General features: G+C 38.0%; 1 protein-coding gene across 1 annotated transcript in view; it reads right to left on the bottom strand.

Moving 5' to 3' along the window:
* The window catches only part of pof1b (POF1B actin binding protein), a 73,903-nt gene that overhangs the window by 10,743 nt on the left and 45,139 nt on the right, over positions 1-18,021 (bottom strand). Inside the window, exons 7-12 of the mRNA XM_052021348.1 lie at positions 14,410-14,443; positions 12,112-12,192; positions 9,076-9,168; positions 6,026-6,139; positions 3,971-4,123; positions 807-929 (exon numbers count right to left, since the gene is read on the bottom strand). Of these exons, the coding sequence (XP_051877308.1) occupies positions 807-929; positions 3,971-4,123; positions 6,026-6,139; positions 9,076-9,168; positions 12,112-12,192; positions 14,410-14,443 (598 nt within the window). The remainder of the gene's footprint in view (positions 1-806; positions 930-3,970; positions 4,124-6,025; positions 6,140-9,075; positions 9,169-12,111; positions 12,193-14,409; positions 14,444-18,021) is intronic.

Here is an 18,021-nt window from a genome sequence, read left to right as displayed (position 1 = left end):
AATAGAAGTCAACAGTCAGCCATTGCCTGTTGTTCAACAGAAATTCTAGCTCATTAATTTCATCCTTTCACAAAATGGTTACAGCAAAGGTGGCCATTCAGTTCTTTGAGTCTAACTGGCTTGATGTAATAGTAACTACAACTTCTGTCCCTTCAGATACCCATCTAGCCCCACCTTCCACCAACTGAATTTGTCTCCCCCATCACCCATTTTGACAGTGCATTCCAAAGCCAAACCATTTGTTGCGCAAAATAAAATCCCCATTTCACCTTTGGTTCTCCTGTCTATTCCCCCAAGTTCTTGACCTCCCTGTCAGTGGAAAGAGTTTCTTCATTTAACTTATATCCTGCAAGATTTAAAATACCTCCACTGAACTTCCCCACAACCTTCGCTGTTCCAAGGAGAACCACCACAGCTTCTCTATTCTATCCACACAACTGAACTCCCTCATCCTTTGGAAGGAAATAGTTACTGGTTTTCAGATAACTTTGTATTAATTGACTACCCACGCTTTAATTGGCTTGTGAATTCTTTGACCTTGATGTTGATTTTCAATTAAAATAATTTATTTAAATACACTACTCACAACAATGGGAGAATCAAATTCAATAGTAACTTTTCAATTTTATATCCAATTTTTTTTTAAAGTTAGAAGTTACCTAAAAATACAGACTACATGGCAAGAACATTGGAGTGAGACTCATTGGATAGATCTTCCCGTCAACCCAGGCACAACTACCTCCTACTATGTGGTAACATTTTACAATTTCCAACATGGGCCAACATCATGAAAAGAAGTTCCATACCCTCAAAGCACTGATCTCTTTGTCCTTTTCTTCACGGAGTTGATTGACCATTTCATAGTAATTATTTGAAATTTCTGTATTAAATACTGAAGCGAAGGATGGACTCGATGGGCTCTTGATTAGCTGTAAATAGCAAATAATATTGTCAGTGTGAAAACATGGTTGGTATCATTGTTGTGTGGTGATTTGAAAAGGTTCAAGTCAAATCATTAAATATCAAAGAAGCCTGACTGTATTCTTCACCACTATACTTTGTGCATGCAATACTCATTGGTTAACATCATAATCCTGCAACAGGTTACCTGACTGCTCACATAAAAAGATTCTCTCAAAAGAAAAAAATCCAATCACATAAATGATCCATTATTACCCAAGATTTTCATAGTGATAAAGATGAAAACAAATCTCTACAGAATTCTGGGCTCATTTTCAGCCATTTGTGGCTAAGCTACACCACGAGGAGAATACCTGTATATAGCCTTTTGCATTTGCCACAAAAATAACTAATGCATCAAAGTATTTTAGCTGCAGAAAATCCACAAATTAGAATTTGCTATTTCGGATACATTGTTATTTCCTTAATAGGATTTTGTGCTAATTTTCAGTGGGGCAAATAATTTTACTGGTGTTACTAAACCATAAAATGAAGCCAGAGCTAATCAGAATCATGGAGTATCAGGGAATAATGAAATTGTACATTTTTTAATTATAGAAATACAGCTGTTTGGCATAAAATAGTCTTTATTTAAACCATAAGGCACAGGGAAAGATCTCCAATTTGCCCTGAGGAGTTGCTGCAAAATTCTAAAAAATCTCTCTGATGATAGAAAGTATGTGCTCTGGCATTGATTTATATAGGATTGGGCCAGGCTAGGTTTCTGTACAAGTGATCATGTTGCCTTGTTCTCTGCCATAACCCAATCAAGTTCTGAACACTGGGCAGATTTGGATGGACTTGTGCAACAAATGACAAACAAAACTGTATATTCCAATGAAGAATCCAACTAGTGGGCCAAAGGGCCTGTTTCTATGCTATATGACTCTACCAATAATCATGAAATGCCAATCACACTTTACAACATGTGTGAAATGATCTAACATGTAGAACATTTGTAAAGTAATTGAGTTATAATCCTTACAGCATAGGAATGGGTGTTAACATCAAAACTGACACTGGTTTATTAATGAGATGAAAAAATATTACTATTTTATGAGACAAAACTAACCTCCCAAAGATGAAAATGTCATTAACAGTTTTTTCATAATGAAATATCAGGTGTTCCTTCCCAAGGGTCTTGGGAGATGGGGAGAACAGTGTTAAAATCTGCTATTCTAAGTCGTTCATTTAATTTAACAACAAATGAAGGGACCAGAAGAAATCACCACCTTACTGCAGCCAAAATATATGACTGAAAGTTTAATCAACTTCTATTGATAAGCATATTAATCCACAGTCTAATTTTAATGGAATAGTGCTCTAATCTTTAGAAATTTAATGTACATAATGAATCTGATTTGTCAATTTGAGTAATGAAAATAGACAATAAATGTGTTTGTTAATTTTACAGAGATCTGCTAATTGATCATTATAGAATCCTCAACATGCCTTAATCCCACAGTGCATTCCCAATTTTATTCTGTCAACAAATGGCAACAACACTTAAAAAGAAAATTCAGTAAAATTGGGAAGGTGGCAATTTGTCTCTAATGAACAGCCTTCCATATTTTGCTCACTTCCTCTTTTCTCATTGTGGAGCCTTGCTTCCCAAGAGGTTGTAGTGGGCTACACTTATCCTTGGATGCTATCTCAATATAAATCTATTTGTAAAAATAGTAAAAGATTATGGCCCTGATTTTCATGGGAAATGCCAACTGCTCCGTGTGTAACTGTTGGATTACTCCATGCAGCCATCAGGAAATTGGCACTCTTGCATAAGAGTACATAAGCAAGTCCTGAACAGGGCTTTGCTCCTATCATCCCATTTGGGCCCTGGCACAAGACCATTTTAGACCACAACTTCCTGCAGTTTGCCAGCAACTATACTGAGAAATATATCTACTTAATCTGATCGCTGTTAGACCTGACACAGATTTAGAGATATAATTTATTTCAACAGAGAGATACTGGCATCCGGGGAAGACCACCGTACATTGCCCTTGAGGTGGTGGTGGTGAGCCACTTTGAACTGCTGCTGACCTTCTGGTGAAGGCACTCCCACAATGCTGGTGGATGGGGAGTTCCTGGGTTTAGACCCAGTGATAATGAAGGAACAGCAGAATATTTCCAAGTCAGGATGGTGTATCACTTGTTAACCTGGAGGTGGTAGCCTCCCAAATTCCTCTTGGTGATAGAGGTTGTGAGTAAGAATTACTGTCAGAACAGCTTTGGTAACTAACTACAGTACATTTTGATTTGGTACGCACTGCAGTCATGGTACATCAGTGATGGAGCAAATGAATGTTTACAGGCTACTTTGGGTTGGATGATTTTGAGCTTTTAGGCAAGTGTGAAGTATTCCATCACACTTCTGCTTTACAAACAAATGAAAGGCTTTGGGGTCTCAGGAGGTGAGTTGCTCTCCACTGAATACCCAACCTTTGATCTGCTATTGTAGCCACCGTGTTTAGGTAGCAGTTGAGTTTCTTGTCAATAATGACCCCAAGGATGGGGACTCAGTGATGATAATACCATTGAATGTCAGTTATGCGATAGATCTACCATTAATTGAAATTTAGATATATTTAATTCAAGCATTTGAGTGCTTTAAAATGTTTTAATTATTTTTGAATGTCTCGTGCATCCAAGTTGCTTAACAAACTGTTCAGCCTGGGGCATGGCTTATCTGGATTTTAAGTAATTTCAGTGTTCAAAAGGTGATGCACTGCTCATTCAGCAAGTTCTCACCAGGAGGATTTACTCGTGGTAGCAGGAGGTTGGCCTACCACTCCCATCAAATTCTGACCTTTCACATTTTTTAAATTATAATTTACTTAAAATGTATAATACCCAGAACCACCGTGCGCAAGACAGAGCAGATGTACCTTTAGGCAATGATCAGGTCAATTAATGGATTCAGTGCAACGGAAAGAGGTTTTATTCTTTCTGGTTTACTGGAAAAGTATTTACATCTTTGGTTGCATAGAGGTAAAGTCTTTGTCCTTACCTGCTGCCGAAGTAACTCATTTTCTTGTTCCAGAGCTCTTTTGCTGCATTCCAACTCTTTCACGCGGAATTCCTTATCTGCCTCTGAGTTCCTCAGAGTTAAGATCAAATCCTCAAGAGATCGGTTGCTTGAACCACTCTCTTTTATGGAACTCTAAATCAAAAGGAAGTCACAAGGAGGGTTATGCCCTTTACAGATTCCTTTCCATTCTTCTATCTAATTTCTCCACACAGTTTTGTAATACAGCACATTGTCAACTAATCTAACAAATCACACTGTAATTATCAAATTATGCACAATAAATTTTAATACACCTATGATATTCATGTGAAAATCATTGACTTGGTTGTGTGTGTTAAAATAAGCACTTTATGACACCATTGAAAGTACCCAGCATTCTTGTCACCAAAAGCCAGCATTTGTTACATACTCCTAACTGCCACTGACATGATGGTCGGAAGGTATCTTCCTCAACTATTGCAGTTCTTCTACTGAGGTTACTCCTATAATGCTGTTGTGCTTCTAGGATTTAGACCCAGTAATAAAGGGCTGGTCATATAATTTCAAGTCAGGATAGTGTGCAATTTGGAGGGGAACCTGCAGGCAGTGGTGTTCCCATGCTCCTGCTGGCCTTATCCTTCTAGGTGGTAGAGGTCACACATTTGGAGATGCTGTTAGAGTGGCCTAGGTGAGTAACTGCAGTGCACTTTGTGGATGGTACACACTGCAGTCACTTTGTACCAGCGATAGAGTGTAAAAGTGATTTTTATAGCAGAGTTGACTTACTGAATGCTGAATAATCTAACAATGAGGTTTTATATTTCTTAGCAAGGATGGAAAAGAAATGCATTCCCACTCTTTATAACAAGAATATTTTCCAGAAGTTATCATTATTCTATTGCAAGATGCACTGGATAAATAAATGATATTTTACAAGTCATTCAAATACTGAGGTCAGTATGTCATAAGTCATAAATTATACGTATAAACTAAATGCTAGAAACAGACTCCATAGCAGGTTTTGCTTGATATATAGAAATATCGGTTACTGATGCCTCTACCCTGTAGTAAAAGATTCATGGCACACCACAATGCTTTAATAAAATTTGATATAGACCAATATATAAAATACAGAAAGTAATCACTTTAGGGGGTTTACTTTGTCTGACATTAGCATCAAAACCATTAACATACTTGAACAAAGTTTTGCAGTGCTACTATTTTTGTAAGTCAACATTTCCAGTAAAACAGCTGGTGACATCAAGTGTGCACTACTACCATCACACTACAATTTAAATATCCGCACTGACTGCATATTATATGCTATTTTTACTGCACATACATAGGTGATAGACGATCAATATGCAGAATGGATAAGTAGTAATATTACTTGATTTCCAAAGGAGTATTATGGGGGATAATTTTGCATTTGATGTTGTATTTTGTTTACTGCATAAAATACCATATTAACAGCATTCAGCAGCAATCAGTTCCACCTTTGTCTTCGCACCTTCAACTCTACCTACAACTCCCTGCACTATATCATGGCCTTAATTCTATGTAATGAAATTTTAAAAAACTTTAAGAGTAATAAAAAGTAAAGAGGGAATGAATCAAGACCTATAAAATGACAGTTATTTCATATTTTTATGACATAAAAGACCATTTGACCAGAAGTTTCTCAAGCAATCCCAACCATCCCATTCACCCCCTTACTTCCCTGTAACCCATTCTCTTTCACATGCCCATCAAGTCTTTTACCACTCACCTATAGTAAGCGTAATTTATATTAACCAAATATCTTAAAATCAGTATACCATTAGGACTTGTGCAGAAACCAGGGTACCGCAGGAAACCTGTGTGGTCACAGGGAGAACATGCAAACTCCACACAGAAGTCAGAACAGGACCTGGGTCACTGGAGCTGTGAGCAACAGACTTACCTGCTGCACCACTGTGCTGCCCATTAATCATCAGCTACCATTTTAGAATTCCCCATTCCATTTAATAATGAGAAGTGAGTGCTACAATCACAACCAGTGTGCCACTACTTTACCTGCAGCTGTCGGTTGTTCTCTCGTACCGACTCCAAGAGCTGTAAATATTCTGTTACCTGCTGCGACTTAAAACCCAAGTCTCTTTCCAGCATCTCCTTGTCTGTGGCAAGTCTCTGTAGAAATTAAAGGAGGGGATATATTAATTAAAATCTGGCATTTATAGTTCTACTTCCAATAAAATTTGCATTACTAAACAAAAATAGAAAAGCAGAATGATTTTTTTTATTATCAACTGAATGCTAGCCTTGCTTTCACTAACAAAAAGACTTAAAAATTCTTCCATGTTTGCACATGCTCAGTAAGAATGGGGATTGCAATGAAGCAAGTTTCATATGTGCAGGACTCATGTTCTAATATTGCAATAGCTTGGACTTCTACATGATACTGCATTGAATTTGTGGCCTACTAGCAAAGTCACATGGGAAGCATTAACTTTAAAGTCAGTCTCCTGCCACGGTGGGAGCTCTTTAGTGGTAGGTCACAATGCTGACCAATGACCCTGTTGCATATCCGGTGACCACCATACGCAAGTATGCCATATGCAGAGGACCATAATTTACAATGGCATGTGGTACATGTCTAAGGTTGCTAATTCCTTCTAGTGCTTGATTTTTGGTTGAGAAGTATCGTGTAGCATGTGGAAATGTTGCAATACATCAGAACTTCTTGCTCATGATTGAAATCAACCAAACAATACTGTCAAAGAGGAAAGTAATGTAGGGTGGAATATTACAGAACTTTGCAGAAGTATTACAAATCCAAGCCACGATGATATTTATGGACCACAAGCCAAGACCAATAATGGGGAGATGTAAGAATATTCACACTCCAACATGTGCTCAAGTATTTCTATTATGCTACTGAATCTGAATATCTGTTTGCTGTATGCATTACCTGTCACTATCCAGGGGTTTTAACATTCATTTTGAGAGGATCTGGGCAAAGCTGACAAGACCAGCATTTATTGCCTGTTCCTAACTGCCACTGACATGGTGGTGGTGGAGTGATCTTCTTAAACCACCGTACTTCTTCTGCTGAAGATAGCCCCACACTGCTGTTGAGCAGAGACTTCTGGGATTTAGACCCAGCAACAAAGGACAGGTGATATCCTTTCAAGTCAAGATAGTGTGTAACTTGGAAAGGAACCAGTAAGGAGGAGGGTGTTCATATGCACCTGTTGCTCTTGTCCTTCTTGGTGATAGATGTCATGGGTTTGGGAGGTGCTGTTAGAGTAGCTTAGGTGTGTAACTGCAGTGCATTCTATGAACGGTACACACTGCAGGCACTCTGTGCCGAAGATGAAGTGATTGAGCATTTTGGGTGGCTGATGGAGTGATAATCAAAAGGGCTGCTTTGTCTTGGTTGGTGTTAAGAATTCTTAATAATTGTTGGAGCTGAACTCATTCAGGCAAGTAGAGTATTCCATCACACTCCTGATTTGTGGATTGTAGATATTGGAAAGACTTTCAGGGGTCAGGAGTTGAGGCACTTACTGCAATATACCCAGCCTCTGATCTGCTCTTATACCGATGGTTTTATTGATTTTGGTCCAGACGAATTTCCAGTTCAGATTTCCAGCATGTTGATGGTGAGGAGATTGGCAATCGTAATGCCACTGAATGACAAGATTAGGTGGTTAGACTCGCTTTAGTTGGAGATGGTCATTGCCTGATTGTGGCATGATTGATTGTTACTTGCCACTTCTCAGCCCTTATGTGAATATCATCTAGGTCTTGCTGCATGCAGGTAAATTGAAGTATTGTTGGGGTAAATGTGTTACAAAGATCCTTCTGCAATGTAAGGTGGATGTTGGAGGTGAGGTAGGTTGGGGAGCAGAGCAAACCCTTTTCACAAAATAGCTGCAAAATACTGAAAGCAGGCAAAGCCACACCTCTGACTTAACCAGTCGTCATTGCCTTCAAAACAACTTGATTGATCGTATCTGAATGCTTCTGACATTCAGAAACATTCAAAAACTAATCAAAGCTTAAAAATAACTAACACATAGAAACACTAAATACACCAAAACAATTAAAAAGGTCTGAGTCTAAGTCCCTTGTAGCCATTGCTCTCCACTGAAATTAGTGAGAAGCAATCCCTGTATCAGGTCTAACCCAGTGAAGGTTAATCAAGCATACACCCTACCACAAGCCATCAGTGGGGTACTGACGCAAGTTCACATTCACATGCTGCATTCTATAAGGAATCAAATGCCAGAATACAGATAGACTAATTACTGCAATCAGCTGACCACAGTTTCAGACTGGTTCAAAATGCTAACATTGCAGGTAATTAGGTGCAGAACATTTCCCCACAAAATTCCAGCAACAGTTTCTGCTGCACAGCCTGTTATATTTCACAATATGACTTCCGTATAAAATTAGACAAGTGGAACTCCCCATATCATTTATTATTATTTCATATTACACTGCCATTATTTTGCAGTACACAGACAGGGGCACTCACAATGTAGCTCTGTTGATAAATGCATTAAATATTTAAGCATAGGATTTGGAGGACAGTAATGGCAAAATGAATGCCAAACCCTTGCTCTGAGGTGCAGGTGAATTTTACATCTTAATCTCATTTGCGTGCAAGTCAGTCATCTATTCAAAATCAATTGAAATGCTGTCAACAGGGAGCAGGGTCTTATCAGCAAGCATCTTAGGAATGGTTGGTGGTTACATAGTAAATCACAGAGAAGGATTTTTGGATAGTCTCACCGGAGGATAAGAGGGAGCCTGGGATATTGAAGGACCATCTGCTTAACTGAAACCTAACACATTTTAATCCTTTCAGGCAAGTTGCCAAAGAAGAGATTAGAATGTGAAGGAAAAGAAACTTTTATTTGAATATACATGAAACTAATTTCTTTCAAACAGTGTAACCAAAGTTATTCTACATATTTAATTTTGGTCTTTGCAGGCCAACCTATTTTATTAATCATTCTCAGCCAGATGTGCTTAAGAACCAACTTAAATTCTTAAATCCTTTATATATTACAACTACTTGACTTTAGAAACAGAATTGTTACAACTCTTGGACATACACTTAGGTCATCTTGCAGATGGAGCAGGTCTTCACGTAGGCTGCTGAATGTGGCCAAGAGAAGTCGCAAGGATTTGTCTACAGTAAGCCTTGTCTGAAAAAAAGGACAAAATATCAGTCCACCTTATCCATATTATTTGATGAATAAGGAACAGGTTTCTTCAAGTTTTATCACCAAACTACAGAAACCAGACTGTTGACCTCCTCACAAATGATGGATAAATTAGATATAACAGTATTTCCCTATGGCTGACTATTAGCTAACAAACACTGTTACAACTGCAAATTAACAACACAATGAGATACTGTTAATGGGTCTTCTGCAAAATTATTAAGTTATAATACTAAAACTTTTTCTTCAATCTATTGCTGCAAGGCAACAGTGATGATGGTTTGGAGATTGTCTTTGTAAAACCTTGAGCTTACAGCATAAAATTTATTGCAAATTCAAGTGGGGAAACCACAGAACTAGTAACCTGAAAACAACCTGTTCAGAAACCTCCAGCCAGGATCTCCTTTCCTCAGATTTTTATGAAAGGTCATCAACACTAAAGATCAACTCTGTTTATGTCTCCAAAGCTGCTACCTGACCTACTGAGCATTGCCACCTTTTCAGGATCTCCCCTTGGCACAAGTTCATCCAGCATTCTGCAAATCTGTATATAACCAAAAAGAGCCCCAAATTCCATTGACAGCTGTCATCAGAAAACCTCTCTCTGCCAGGACAGTGGATCATGCACTGTGATTGACCAATACAGTATTGGATCAGAGAAGTAGGAATTGCCAGACTTCTTGGTCCTGTGTTGTTTACTGGTCTGAGAAGTACTTTATGTTAGCTTGAACAAACACAAGTGTCTGTTTAGACATCCACTGGAGAAAAAAAACACAGGAATCATGTTATAGTTATAACAGATCCTATTGCCTTATGGAGGCAACAAATCAAGGAGGGCAAAAAAAGGGAGAGCAGAAAATTGGCAGAAAAAGAGGAAATAAACTACATTTTCAAGTGCATTACTGTAACAAAGCATTTTCTTCAAATGCCCAGTTTATGCACACTGGATTTTTGCAACCATTTTGCATGAGTAAAAGTTAATTAATTCTGGTAGTTTATTCATTTATTGTGTTGAGGCTTTTTTTTTAAAAAGTGGTGAACATCAGTGCTTCTGAGAATTCTTTAATAGAGAACTGGTACATTTAATGCAGGATTGCCCTGACAAGTTATCAGAGACGTCACTGAGATTCACTCAGTCTCTGATGCAATATTGTACTTTGTCAGTCAAGATATGTGTGAGAGCAAAGTAAAACAGAATCATGCGGGGACAGTTATGTTAAAGAACATTTGTTAATTGCTTGGTCACTTCCAGTCTATGTGGCAAACAGGGTCAAGGCATATCTGTATTTAAGCTATTGGAGTTTTCAATTACAAATTTAAAAAAGATGTGAAAATAGCAATTAACAGCTGATGTTCTGTAGTTCTAACACTTAATTTTTATCTTTTCTAACAGTAAAGGGTAATGAAGATAGCTTGACCTTATGTGCCTAAGTGCAGTGGGTTGAAGACACCAGGTGCACATGTGTGTGAGAACTCTAACTCGCCAGTCTGTGGGGAATGTTCAGAGCCCAAAAACCCTCTTAACATTTTGGATAATTTGCTTAAACTCTGTACAAGCATGCAGTTCCGTTCAGAGATATGCTGATTTTTAACAAGAAAAGAAATATGCCACAAGCTCACCACCCAAGATCTGGGGCAGAGGCAACATACCCAAGAAACACCCATTTTCAAAGTGTAAAGGACAAAGAGCTGAAAACCTAGTCCAGAAATTCTCTCCCTGTTTTGTGCAAACCTGGAATTTCTACAACTTCCTCTTGAAGGTGTGACATCTGCTGCACTGCATTCATGGGGAGATTCACATGTTTACAAATATTCTACGAATGACTTCCACTGATATAAATCCTGCAATGATAATTCAAACCCTCTGCTTGTGCCAACTCAAACCCAACACTGATGATCAGCTTACACTAAGTGCAGCATGCCATAGCACAACCCAGTTCTACATCAGCGTTCAAGACTCAGTAGGGAGTCTTCTGTTGTAATGCAAGGGCAACTAGCTGAAAAAGCTTGCAGACAGAAGCTTACGCCAACAGTTTAAAAACTGTTTAAAAACACTATAAGTATGAGTGCACCTTTTAGAATTATGAGATGACTTTTAATACATTATTGTACCAGCCACTAGTATTAGTTGGGAATTAAGTTCCTTCAATAAAGGACAATTTGTTGATAGCTCTAGCTCTGTTATTTGCTCTGTTGAGCAGTGGCATCGAAGAGCCTACAGACATGACACACTCGACATCAGGCCTTCCACAGAGAAACAAGTATTAGCATAGGCAGAGGGGAAATGGCGTACTAGGCACCATAAACTCAAGGATTCCCTGAACCACCGAATGTCGAGCTCTCAGGATAGAAGCTCCTCAGTTTATGCACCAATAACATAATAATCAAAACATAAACCAAATTTCCACCTTAAAAATCAAGATAAGTTGGGCACTTGCAAAACTGCACTACTCACAAATCAGCACCCCTTGTATACATCTATCAATTTTGCCCCAGGCTAAAGCACCACACTTGAATTTTCCTCTTATTTGTTAAAAAAAAACTCAGCAGGAGACAAAACCTTGTAGTGCTTTAGTGCAATTTGTTGAAGGTGTTTAGAAAATTGAGACATTTACTGCTTTTCCTGTTGCTTGAAATGCATTTTTAAGCTATGTACAAGTTGTATATCTAAAAAAAACATTTCCACAGAAGTTTGAAGCAGGCAAAAGGCAGAGGGAATACAGTAAAATGCTTTCTCTGGGATGGTGTAATATTATGGAAGGGTCAGCCTCTAGTTTATGAAGATTATATTGAAATGGGATATCCACCCATATAGGAATGGTAACATTTATTACGGTAACTGAACCTCAGTATTATACTCTCCTTAGAAGTGGAGTGATTTCCCTTTTTTTAAACTGACAGTTGCCATATAAATATTAGTTTTACCTGCAGGATATAGCGCAAGTGTTGTTTTGTCAATTCAGATACCCCTTTCGGTATCAGAGCTTCAACATTTTCATTGCTACCCTGGAAAATGAACACATTCTCTTTAGGGCTTGAGATAATTTTAAAAGGCAGACATATTCATGTAAATTAGAAACACCACAACAAAATTATTGCCAGGAAGATCCATGGCTAACAATTTTTGGTGTAGGCTAATTAAAATTAAATATCTTAACAAAAGAGTGATATTGCAAAGAGAATATGAAAAAATAGTCACACCAGTGCGCCTCTTCTTGGCTCCTGCCAACCACTCTACTTTCTCCTCTGCTACCTTTCTCTTTCCCTCCCGTCCACTAGCTAAGTTGCTTGGTCTATAATTAACCCTGGCTTATGCAAAGAGAAAGTGTACATCAATACAAAAGAAGAATTCATTTAAACCAGATTTTATTCTGCACATCCAGTACTTTGGCAACCTAAGAATTATAGTGCCATGGACGTACAAGGCCAATGCCAGTCCTCTCCAGATTTCTGGCTGCCAGACCTCTTCCTTGAAGTTGCCAGCATCCAGGAGATGCTTCTCCATGTGCTCTCCATATTTGCCTTACACTACTCAGCTGAAGAAAGAAATATTTTGATCTCAAATGTTCCTCAATGCTTATGGGGATTTTTTTTTAAAAAAACACTTTTCTTTCCTACCTAGACGAGAATTTAACATCCAATTCAAATGCACTGAATCAATCCAGCAAGGACTGAATCTGTGCATTCCGTCAGTTTTTGAGCCACACATCCCTCAATCATCCCATTCCATTTAGCTCAGAATCCACTGACCAGCTCACAATTCTTTGGTCATTAAAGCAAACGAGTGGGTAACAGAGAGGCTGCCAAGAGCAAAGGTGGAACTTCCTTTGCTGTTCTAGACTTCAGCCTAATCTACCCGGTATCTCTCTCCTCTGTTCCTTTCATTGAGCAATGGTGGGAAGCTGCTGGGAGACTGAGTGTCATAGCGCTCAGAGTCAAAATAAGACTTAAATATTTCCCACTCTTGGTCTGCTGTATTTTTTTCTAATGAATTAATCCAATTATAGATCAAGTTTTATCCCATTAAAAGAGAAATGGGATGAACTGGATCATTCCATAGGGAATCAGTATGAACTCAACAGGCTGAAATGACCACCTCTTGTGAGTAATGATTCTATGATTCTGTAAAGTCCAACCACATTATTGCTAAGTAGAGCCAAAATACAATTACTATGACATTTAAACGAATGTTTATCAATTCTAATTGTTCGGAATTTATCAGACCTTTCTTTGCATTCACCATAACAAGCTAAAACATAATAAGTAAAGGATAATCCAGTTCTCTCCAAATAGTCCTCATATTTGTTCTTCATCTATGCTTTTGGAAGTTCTCCTACATTAGACACCATAATGGGGGAAAGGACATTTCGTTCCTCCATGGGTTTTAAAGCATATGGGTGAATGACAATAAATTAACTTGAACCTTGAATCCTTAATTTGTTGCATGTCTCCTTTTTCAACCTTAATCTTCAATCTTATCTCTCTTCATGGAATCTTAATCTTTGTCATCAGATCTTTATTCCTAATCAAAATACATTTAGTTTGTACCTGATCCACCTCATATTTATATATTCCCCAGTGCTGGCCTGTTATATTTTGTATCTACTGAATTAATCCAATTATGAATTTCACTTTATCCTATTAAAACTTGTGCTTTTCCTGCCAAACATATTTTTAGCATGTTTTAACGGGTTTTTGCATTTATGGACAAAAAATTCCTCATAATTTATTAACAATAATACTGTGCTTTTTCATTATATATTAGTAGGATTGGCAGGATTTTTTCTAATAATCTTGGCAGATAAAAAGGTTATTTCTAGATATTTATTTTGGTTTCATTAATTAAATTTTCATGAGGGTTATGAGGGAAAACAAAATTAGGGGTAAGAGGGCAAACAAATTATCAAATGGCAGAACACCATCAACATTTTTATATTACCTGGCAAAATATAAAAGGTATGCATAGATCAATGTTATAACTACCTGTTTTAAATCACTATTGGCAGTTACATTATGTTCATCAGAAAAAAAAAGAAAATTACAAATACTACCTCCTTATGCTTTCTGCTCCATTTTAAAAAGATTGCTTAACTACTGAATACCAGTTATTGACAACGAAAATATTTTTGATCATGTGCAACTGAGGTTAAGAAAGATCAACGCTTATCAATAAAAATCACACCCTGCCACGCTTATAGATTATGAGGAAGCTGCAATACTTACATTAAGGTCAACATTCACTTCCAACGTGTTCTGTCTGCCAAAAAAATGGAATTATAAAATTACCTAGAAATTATATATTGGCCTATGTTGCATGAATACAGAAACAGTTATTGGCAACTACATTTTGGTCTTCATTAATCAACTAGTGTCAGTGTACATAACTGCATGGTTTGGAAGTTTATAAAAACAGAAATGAACAGCCAACCCCATCAATTATTAATAGGGCCTGACAGATTGCACAAACGGTAAACCATATCAAGAGTTAAACACAGGTCATTCATTGAGTAAATTTTCTTTAAGTTACTAAGAGTACTTTCAGCATGAGTGCACCATACCGTTCACAGTGGAGGAGTCTGTACCCAAGTTACAGACTATATCATGAATTACACAGGGCGCCGACATAAGGTGAGGACATATTCAGAGATAAACAGATCACTCCATGGTAACACTGGGTACACAGTGGCAAGGTGGAAAACTGAATGCATTCTAAAATGAGTTAATAATTCACCATTCCATGTGGAAAATCTTTGCATTTTAATAAGTCAGAGAATTGAGGGCAGTGGGGAACTGGCACGGAAGAGGAGATGAAGCTTGGAGCAGATCAGTTATGATCATATTGAATGGCCAAGTAGACTACTACTGCTATTTCCTTATGTTCTTATTTGAATCCTGTTAAATATTCAATTTTTAATGTAAACTTTTTCAACACTACACCCATCTTTTCAATTTTTAAGTTTAACACCTTCCCTTTATATGTAAAAGAGCTCTCGCTTCTCACCAGACATTATCTTTTAAAGAAGTCCTATAAACCAAAATTTAGCGTTAAACTTGTTCCATTGTCAGCTTTATTCACACATATCCTATTTTCATCCCTTCATTTTCTGTTGCCACCATTTAGGATAATTCCATCCAAAACCAAATATCAACTGTCCATTTGCCTCCATAGATGCTGCCTGATCTGCTGAGTTCCTCCAGTGCCTTTTGCGTTGCTCCACATTCCAACATCTGCAACCTCTGTGTCTCCATAAGCATAGGTCTGATCATGGGCTTCCATCAAAACTGTTTCCATTGCTGGTTGCCACATGTTGCATCATCACAAACAGTGGCAGGGGCAGTTACTAACAACTTCTTCCTCAGCAGATGGTTGACACTGATGTAGTCAATTCCATGGCATAAAGTGTTGGATTTTCAACATTGTTGGACTATCTTATTATGCAGTTCACAGATCTTCAATGCCTTATCATCACTTAATTAAACTATTTACTTCTTGCATCCCATATTTTAAGAAGAATGCAAGTTCAGCATATAGTTGCAGAGAGAAAATCTGCCTCTACTGCATATTTTCACTACAGATATAATATTTCTAAGTACAGTACTGACTTGAAGGAGGACTTTAACATAAGGTGTAGCGGTTCGTGTAATGCTATTACAGCGCCAGCGACCCTGGTTCAATTCTGGTTGCTGCCTGTAAGGAGTTTGTACGTTCTTGCCATGTCTGCGTGGGTTTCCTCCGGATGCCCCAATTTCCTCCCACATTCCAAAATCGTATGGGTTAGGAGTTATGGGCATGCTATGTTGGCACCGGAAGCGTGGCGACACTTGCGGGCTGCCCTCAGAACATTCTACGTAAAGATGCATTTTACTGTGTGTTTCGATATACATGTGACTAATAAAGATATCTTATAAATTATTGAACCGTTTTTTTCCTGCCGTAAACTAGAATAAAATTGCTGCTTCTAAATGGCAGCCATGGATTTGTCTAGGGAAATGGAGAGAAGCTGAGACTAGAGATGGTTGCCACCTCCTAGTTACAAAGAGAGTTATGAAGTTGCTATCAACACATCATATTTTTACCTAAGTGAACTTGGCATGACTATAAACAGTTCTATGATAATACTATTTAAATATTGATTTCATAGCTACCCACAAAACCGTCAAACTGCCAAGATTCTACAGGTTGATATCCCCTCAGTTCTTTTGGTTTAATATCCTTCCATAACACAATTATTTCTCGACCTATACTATAGAGAGAGGTATTGTTCATATGTTAGATAGAGTCTGACTTTTGCATGTCTGGTATGCAGAGCTTCAAAACTTCTGCAATTCTCCCTCCATGTACTGAACATGTCAAAAATATTACTGAATACTAATTGTGTGACCAAACCAAGCAGCTATTTTACATGTCTATAAATGATCTCAAAAATAAAGATTTACTTATTGGTGCTATTCCAAGTGTGATGTTAATTGCTGTGCAGAAGAAAGAAAACAATTATCTGATTGTCCTCTGCATACGTCATGTGATCAGGGGTTTGTCGAAGTTGCCAATTACTGAGAGTTCCAGATTTTACCTGTGCTTAGGAACAGTGGCCTCTGGGTCCTTGATCTTTTCATTAAATTAAAATTTAACGATTATCTGTAAATTACATCATGATGGTAGTAACAGTAAAAGGGAGATATAAACATGATTAAGGTGGATAAGTCCTCGGTGTCTGATGGGATATATCCCAGGTTACTGAAGGAGGCAAGTGAGGAGATTGCTGGGGCCTTGATGAAGGTCTTTGTATCATCACTAGCAACAGGCAAGGTCCCAGAGGATTGGAGAGTGGCCAATGTTGTTCCTTTGTTCAAGCAGGGAAATGGAGATAATCCAGGAAATTATAGACCAGTGAGCCTCACATCAGTGGCAGGGAAGCTATCGGAGAGGATTCTTAAGGATAGGATTTACAAATTTATGTCTTACAAATTTGAGTGAGTTTTTTTGAGGAGGTGATAGAGGTGATTGATGAGGGTAGAGCAGTGGATGTTGTCAAAATGGACTTTAGTAAGGCATTTGACAAGGTCGCTCAGGGGTAGGGTGATACATAAATTAAGGTGCATGGGATCCATGGTGACTTTGGTAGTCTGGATTCAGAATTGGCTTACCCCCAGTAGACAGAGGGTAGTGGTGGTACTATGTTATTCTGGCTGAAGGTCCGTGATCAGTGGTGTTCCACGGGGATCCACACTGGGATATCTGTTGTTTGTGATATATGTAAATGACTTGGATGTGTCACAAACCAGCAACAAAAGAAACACACTGAGCATGATTCAGTGTTAAAAACTATTTTATTAATCACTACTTATGATAATACGTAAAATAAAAGTAAAAATGTTAGTATGTTAGAATTCAAAAATGTTAAATCTTGAACGTTAACCCCAAAACTAAACTCTTCGTGTGTGTGTGGCAAAGTCCAAAACTCCCAGTTCCGGAATGGTTCTTAAAGTTCAGTTCCGCGAGCCATAAGGTGAAACATGAGCAAGGGCTTCTTCAACAACCACCATTGTCTGAAGATAAGATGTAGATGTAGAAAAACATAGAGAGAGTACATACGAAATCCAAATGTTCCACGATGGAACCCAAATAACACTTCAGTGTTTACTCGGTAGTGACTTCCTCACCCCGAAAAGCATCCGAATCGTGGTCGTCCACACACAAATACCTGTTTCCTTCTACAGGTCAGCAACAAAGTGAACTCCACCGGATTACTTCCAACTTCCATACATGGATTTCAGTGGCAAACACAGTTATTGTTTCTCATCCATCGATAGAGAAAACAAGCAGGCTGGTGTCTC

Source organism: Pristis pectinata, chromosome 8 (genome assembly GCF_009764475.1).
Source record: "Pristis pectinata isolate sPriPec2 chromosome 8, sPriPec2.1.pri, whole genome shotgun sequence".
NCBI classification, from domain to species: domain Eukaryota; kingdom Metazoa; phylum Chordata; class Chondrichthyes; order Rhinopristiformes; family Pristidae; genus Pristis; species Pristis pectinata.
Note: the sequence above shows the minus strand (reverse complement) of the source record. Positions and strands in the feature narration are given on the sequence as shown.